Here is a 7,660-nt window from a genome sequence, read left to right as displayed (position 1 = left end):
CCCCAATCTGCACCTGGCCCTATCCCAGGACAACCCTATGGGGCCCCAGAGTTCCCTCCTAGAAACCAGAAGTTCCCAGCCCTTCCTGCTGCCCACCCCACCCCATGGACACTTGTCTATGTGTCAAGTAACAACAGCTAATACTGGAGTGGGTTAGAAACAGCCCTGGGGCTGCCTCAGGAAGGAGAGAGTATCTCTAAGTCCAGAGAGCTCAAGGTGGAACGAGAATCCAGGTGTTCAAAGGGGAGGCAGAAGGAAATGATGACAGAAAAGGGGGATTTGTGCTCATCTCAGCAGGAACTTGGGTTGGGGCTGAGAAACTAGGAGGAGCCATGCCCCGGGGAGCCTGGAGATGCCCAGGCCAGAGCACCACCTTGGAATTGGGGGAGCCAGGCAGGACCCCGAGTAGACACCAGGGGTTAGCGCCTGTTAGAGGAAGTTGAGGAAGAAAAACAATTAAGTTGCCCTTCCAAACAAGGCAGGAGCAGTTTCTACCATAGATAACCGCTGGCCTAGTTATTTAGACAATATATATGTACTGAGCACATCGTTGTGCCGGGTCCTATGTCAGAAAAGGGATTTTGGGGCCAGGCGCGGTGGCTCATGCCTATAATCCCAGCACTTTGGGAGGCTGATGTTGGCAGATCACCTGAGGTCAGGAATTCAAGACCAGCTTAGCCAACATGGTAAAACCCTGTCTCTACGAAAAATACAAACATTAGCTGGGCATGGTGGCTGGTGCCTGTAGTCCCAGATACTTGGGAGGCTGAGGCAGGAGAATCACTTGAACCCAGGAGGTGGAGCTTGCAGTGAGCTGAGATTGCACCACTGCACTGCAGCCTGGGTGACAGAGCGAAATTCTGCCTCAAAAAAAAAAAAAAAGAGATTTTGATAAAACGCAGACTTACATGACCTGAGGCTACCTTCCTAGAGACTGAGTCTTCTTTGGAAGGTGGCAGGGATGCAGCAACCCACACAACCAAGCCATTCCCACCTCACCAATGTGGAGAACCTGAGAGACGGTGCCTCCCTCCCCCGCGGGATTTTCTGTGGTCTCAGACCCCACAGCAGCTTCTGTGCTCACCCAGCAGGGGGCAGCCTGAGCTCAGGCGCCATCTTCCCAGCACCTGCTTAGGAGACGGGACAGATCGGTACCTAGCCCCCTCACTGCCCACTGCAGGGTGGGCACGGTGCCCACTTGCTGGTGGCAGCAGCACCAGAGAAACAGGATGCACCAGGAGGCTGTAAAAAAAGGCTGTTTTGAGTTCTCCCTAAGCCGTGATGGTGCTGCCTGGCAGATGCTCAGCCCTGGCATGCTGCCACACTCACCCTCTGTAGCATCCCGAGACTAAGGATCATCTCCTTCTCATCCCATTGCAGCCTGCTCACCCTGCTTCTACTCACTGTTTCTCTGAGGCATAGAATCCTGGACCCCAGAGCTGGAAGGGACTTGGTTCCTGCTAGTGCCGGAGTTGCCATTTCAAATAACTTCAAAGGGCAGGCAGGGAGCCTGAATCTGTGAAGCTGACTTAGGATAATATGGCAGGAAATGGTAGTGGCTAGGCCGAACTGGGGAAAAGAGCCTTGTGCAAAGGCATCTAAATTCAATTGTTTTGCTAACTGTGAGTAAGATAAAATGCAGCTATAGGCTGAGTTGGGACATGAGTTGGCTGCCAGTTTCCTCCCTGTCCAGTCCACCCCTACACCTTCGAGATGGGCAAACGAAGGTCCAGAGAGGGCCCAAGATAGGGCCTGATTCCCTTCTCACCAGAATCCAGTTCTTCAGTGCTGTTTGTTCCTCGGGGGCACAGGGCAAATATTAAACAGAGAGAGTTGGGGGTGGCGGGGACGTCTAGCTTCGCCTGCCTCACGGCTGCTGATCAGTCTTGGATTGCTTCATTTCCTTCCTTGGCCACAGATCTCCTGTTTGGAGAAAGCAGCCTCCTCCAGAATACAGGGCACTCCTTTTCCTCAGAATGAGTCACAGCCTCCAAGCAGACTTCTGGACAGCTTACTCGGAGACAGAATTCTCCACTCCCACTGCTTTTTCCAATGAATACCTCCAGTGGTGGGGCTCCACTGCCTTGGGCCACCGCCCTAGGGCTGCGAACTTTAATGTACTCAGGTTTTTCTCTCCTTAAAATGAATTCCTACAGAGAAACACTCAGGGGTCTTCTGGCCTTGATTCTTCAGATCTCATTAAAAAAAAAAAAAAAAAAAAAGATACAGATTAGAAGCATAAAGTGCTGTTTTCTCATAAGGTGTGAAGGCCGCAGGAGTGTGGCCGGTACTTGTCGTGGCTCTGCAGGTACCAAGAGTGGTTCTTCAGAAATCCAAGCTTGTGCCTGCATTGCCTCCATCTCCAGGAGAATCAGCAGGCCATGCTGAGCTTGGTGGAGATGCTTCATTAGGGCAGGAAATCTGAACCTCAGTCTCCTGGGTAGCAGGAACTGGGTTGTGGCCCCATTACCAATCATAGAGACACCTTTGGGACCTGGGGTAAGTATTTATGATACAGCTAGTCACGTGAAGAAAGAGGGGAGGATGAGGACACAACCAAGGCCACTGTCACAGAGCTCCTGTCTGCCTAGCACCTCCCAACCTCCCAACCAACATGTGCAAAAGATGGCCAGAGTCCTGAAAAACTGGTCTCGAAAGGACATTGTCTCGAGTATACCTTTGAGAGGAGGAAACAGAACATTTACCTATTTGTTCAAGGAAAAAGAAACAGAAAAAGAAAAAAACAGAGACGAATAAGATTAGCTACCTGCAAGGCATGGTAGGAACAGGATGGAAATAAAGGGAATGAGGGGGAATGAGACTTCTAGGAATATCTCTTTTTGTTTATTTTCTTTTATTTTTAGCAGAGATGGGGGTTCCTTATGTTGCCCAGCTGGTCTTGAACTCCTGGGCTCAAGCTATCCTCCTGCCTCCACCTCCCAAAGTGCTGGGATTACAGGTGTGAGTTACCACACCCAGTCCTCTTTTTGTTCTGACCTGACTTAAAATCATTTTAATATTTCACAACTCAAATACAAATAAAACTCACAAGGACAGGGAAAACCCTAAAGTTGAATACAAACAGAAACAAGCAAATAAAATGTACCCTTTGACTTCTATCTTACCACTTTGTAGTAAAAATAGTTAATCCCAGTAACATGCTAAACATTTTCTAGTTTCATTTAACCCTTGCAACATCCCTAAATGGTAGGTACGATGACTATTCTAGTTTTACAAAATGGGAATTGCCCTTCAGGAAGGAGGCAAAGGAAGCTCCCAAGCTCCCAGGGACTTGAACTCATGTTTTGCACCAGATTTTTTACTAGATCTCAATTCCGAAATCCTATTCCATCTTCAGCTCTGAGCCAGGCATAGAAGGATGATTTAGTGTCTCTGAGTTCCAAGAATCTACAACACTTAACATCTCAGTGACAAACTTTTAACATCCTGAGGTTATACATAAGGGAATGAATAATTCCTTTATCATTCCTACAGATTTAAAGGCCAGGCTGGCATGGTGGCTCACACCTGTAATTCCAGCACTTTGGGAGGCTGAGGTGGGTGGATCACGAGGTCAGGAGTTCGAGACCAGCCTGGCCAACATGGTGAAACCCTGTTTCTACTAAAAATAAAACAAATGAGCTGGGCATGATGGCAGGAGCCTGTAATCCCAGCTACTCGGGAGGCTGAGGCAGGAGAATCTCTTGAACCCGGGTGGCGGCGGAAGTTGCAGCGAGCCGAGATCGTGCCACTGCACTCCAGCTGGGGTGACAGTGCGAGACTCTGTCTCAAAAACAAAACAAAACAAAAAGATTTAAAGACCAAAAAGATTTTAGAAATTTTGGGCACTCCGTGTGGTCTGCTTTCCTGGACGATATGGGATTTTAGGTAGGTATAGAAAAGGAGCTGGAGAATTCCAGAGAGCAGAAGACACTTGGAGCGAAGGGCTGAAAGGGGCTTGGTGTGTTAAGAGCAAAGGCTTCCGGCCGGGCGCGGTGGCTCAAGCCTGTAATCCCAGCACTTTGGGAGGCCGAGATGGGCGGATCGCGAGGTCAGGAGATCAAGACCATCCTGGCTAACCCGGTGAAACCCCGTCTCTACTAAAAAATACAAAAAAACTAGCCGGGCGAGGTGGCGGGCGCCTGTAGTCCCAGCTACTCGGGAGGCTGAGGCAGGAGAATGGCGGGAACCCAGGAGGCGGAGCTTGCAGTGAGCTGAAATCCAGCCACTGCACTCCAGCCTGGGCGACAGAGCGAGACTCCGTCTCAAAAAAAAAAAAAAAAAAAAAACAAAAAGAGCAAAGGCTTCTGCATAGGAATGAACAACACAGTAGGATGTCCATCACGCTGCTGGATGACTCTCAATATAAGAGTTCCAAGTCAAGGCGAACGTCATGGAAGGAAGATGTCCACAATGAGGCCGGGGTGAGGTTGGTAAATTCCAGTTCCTAACTTTAGCCCTTAGACAGCTACATTTAGATATTGGATATTTGCTGACCCTTTCAATTACTGGGCTGCAAGTAATTACTTCTCCAATTACCTAGGAGAAGGCAGAGGCTACATTCTGGATCTACGACTAAAAAATGTTTTTGCAAAAAACGTTTGCTCCTTTGGTTGTTTTTGCTTTTCTCTTTCATCTCTACTTCCTCAGCCACTCCCTGTTTGCTGAGCTGAAAAGCAAGTTCTCAGCCCTGCCATCTCTTTCGAAAGCCAGCTTGCCTGTAGCCCCCAGGGGCGAGGAGAGGTGCTAGAAGAAAATACTTCTGGCCGGGCGCGGTGGCTCAAGCCTGTAATCCCAGCACTTTGGGAGGCCGAGACGGGCGGATCACGAGGTCAGGAGATCGAGACCATCCTGGCTAACACGGTGAAACCCCGTCTCTACTTTAAAAATACAAAAAACTAGCCGGGCAAGGTGGCAGGCGCCTGTAGTCCCAGCTACTCGGGAGGCTGAGGCAGGAGAATGGCGTGAACCCGGGAGGCGGAGCTTGCAGTGAGCTGAGATCCGGCCACTGCACTCCAGCCTGGGCAGCAGAGCGAGACTCAGTCTCAAAAAAAAAAAAAAAAAAAAAAAAAAAAAGAAAATACTTCTCCGCTTCTGCGTCCCTTCCGAGCTGGAGGTGGTGCTCAGTGGGGACAATGAGAAAAAAATGGGAAAGCAAAAAGGCTTTGTGGGAAAGGAGAGTGGCCACATACCAGCGCTGGGTCTAGCTGGAGGGCAAGCAGGAAACACGAACAAAATGAAAACGTGGAGAATTCCTATCAGACCACTGCTTCACTGTATCCCAAGTTTTAATCAGGACGAATGTTCAGATAAACCAGAAAAATCCTTGAAACGAGGACAAATGCAACATTTGAGCCTCAAGTCGCTGCTTCCCATTGTCATCCCCTTTGGAAACAACAAAAAATATCCCACATGTCTGACCAGACTGGCCAACATGGTGAAACCCCGTCTCTACTAAAAGTACAAAAATTAGCCAGGTGTGGTGGCAGGTGCCTGTGGGCAAGGCTGAGGGATGAGAATCACTTGAATCCAGGAGGCAGAGGTTGCAGTGAGCCGAGATTGTGCCACTCTGTATGTGTGTGTGTGTGTGTGTTTGTGTGTGTATACACACACACACATACATCCCACATCTCCCACAGGATAAAGTCCGTATCTGGTCTGCTTCGATCGTTTCCTCCCTGTCATCATTGACCCTGTGTCCTCCTGGCACCTCTGCCCAAGCCTTGTCCAGCAGCCCCTTGCCCTGGATTCCCACACCAGGCTACAGCTCTCCGTCCACGCCCCCCATCCCCACCGGGAACATGCTTCCTCTTGCAGCCCGCTTTAGGACCAGCCTACACACCACCTCCTCCAGGGGCACTGGGTCCCCGGAAGGTGGTGGCTCCTCCTCCCAACTCCAGGCACTCTGACACCACTTTGTCAGTGTGTGGTTTTCACATCCTGTCCTAGTGGTATGTTTGTCTTTTCGCCCCCAGATTCACAGCTTCCTAAATGAAGGAGCTAAGTATTGCTCTTTTCTTTAACCTAGAACAAGATACAGTTTCTGATCATACTTAATATTTGATGAACAGATGTTTTCCTTTAAAGTTTAACTTAAACTTTTAAAACCTCAAACCACAGTAAGAAATACATCTGACATTACCACCCAGACTCACACACACATGCCACTGAATCAAAAGTTTCATGAAATAATACTTACTCTGTTGGAAGCATTCTGATATTTTCTTTAATTCCATTTTTTTTCCTTTTAATTACATTTATTTTAATGCTGAATTTACTCCCGTGCCATAAGTTTTTGTTTCTTCAGTTTCTTCTGGGATATCTTTTTCTTCTGGGCAACCTCCTCTTCTGGTTTAGGAACAATCTGTTCCTTTTCAGTAAGGATCATCTCAATGTGGCAGGGAGAGCTCATGTATGGGTTAATCCAACCATGAGCTCTGTAGGTCCGTCGGCGCATCTTAGGTGCTTTGTTCACTTGGATATGCTCGATGACCAGAGAATCTACATCGAAACCCTTAAGTTCAGCATTACGCTCTGCGTTTTTAAGCATGCGCAGCAAAAATTCAGCACTCTCTTTGGGCCACCGACCTTGTGTCCAGCCCCACTGCTTGGCCTGGGCACACCTGCCAACTCCACCATTGTAACGTCGGACTGGTACGCACTGTTTCTGTAAAGTGACATCTTTCAGATACTTCGTGGCTTTTCGAATATGCATACCCTTGATGGCCTGGGCAGTTTCACGAGTGTTCTTAAAGTGAATACGAAGATTGGAACCTCTTGATTTGCATGATTTCGTGGGGTTCTCCGGGTCAAGTGAATAGCGAACCGTTTTCATAGATTACCTCAGGCCGCTTAGGGAAAGAGCTTAATTCCATTTTTTAAAAAGTGCTTGTTGGGACTTGTAGGTGGAAAGCCATGGTCATAAAGTGTACAGAGAAGCTGTCATTGCTAAAGTGAGAGAAGCTTTGCTTCCAAGCTAGGATCAGGTTAGGATTAAACTATAAACAAATGAGGGCTTCCGCTTGCTCTGATCTGCAGACTGAGAGAGTCTGGCCTCATTAAGAAGTAAAAGCCAAGGCGGGACTTACTGACAACGGTGACGGACTTCAACCTGGGGCCTGTTCTTTGCAGCTTTCCTGTTCAGTGCCTTATATCTTTCCTTCACTCCTTTAACACACCCGTCCCTACCCCACAAAGATGCCCCAAACTGTGCCTGGTGCCCCAGCGATATTTTGTGCACAGCTCTCTGATGGCTCTTGTCACACTGTACTGTAATGCTAATCTTTTTTAGATGGCTAGCTCTTCAGCTGAGCTGCTGGAGGGAGCCTGGTCAGGGAAATGCTGGCCAAAAAGAGTGTGTGAATGGGAGGAGAGGAACTGTTGCATCTTGGGGTCTAGAAGTGCCCATCTCTTCCCTGTTGTTGCCTGGGGATGGGGTCACCACTGGCTCTGGAGCCACAGCAGGGAGACGCAGGCCCGGGCACACCATGGTGGAGGAGAAGGGCAGGGAGCAGTGATGTAATTCAATTACAGAACTCGGTTATCCCTTAACTTTGTATAGCTACTTCACCACTTAATAAATTGTTTGTTGGTTTGTTCGAGACAGTGTCTCACTCTGTCACCCAGGATGGAGTGCAGTGGTATGATCTCAGCTTGCTGC

At 48.7% G+C, this 7,660-nt stretch overlaps 1 protein-coding gene across 1 annotated transcript; it reads right to left on the bottom strand.

Annotated features, from left to right (window-relative positions):
* Positions 1–6,235: 6,235 nt before the first annotated feature.
* LOC126933427 (60S ribosomal protein L17-like) lies at positions 6,236–6,846 on the bottom strand. Its single transcript, XM_050753139.1, has one exon. The coding sequence runs from the start codon at positions 6,833–6,835 to the stop codon at positions 6,275–6,277; it is 561 nt and encodes a 186-aa protein (XP_050609096.1). The 5' UTR covers positions 6,836–6,846; the 3' UTR covers positions 6,236–6,274.
* Between the last annotated feature and the right edge of the window lie 814 nt (positions 6,847–7,660).

Source organism: Macaca thibetana, chromosome 13 (assembly GCF_024542745.1).
Source record: "Macaca thibetana thibetana isolate TM-01 chromosome 13, ASM2454274v1, whole genome shotgun sequence".
Lineage (NCBI taxonomy): Eukaryota > Metazoa > Chordata > Mammalia > Primates > Cercopithecidae > Macaca > Macaca thibetana.
The sequence above is the reverse complement of the archived record's forward strand: the minus strand, read 5'-3'. Positions and strand labels throughout refer to the sequence as shown.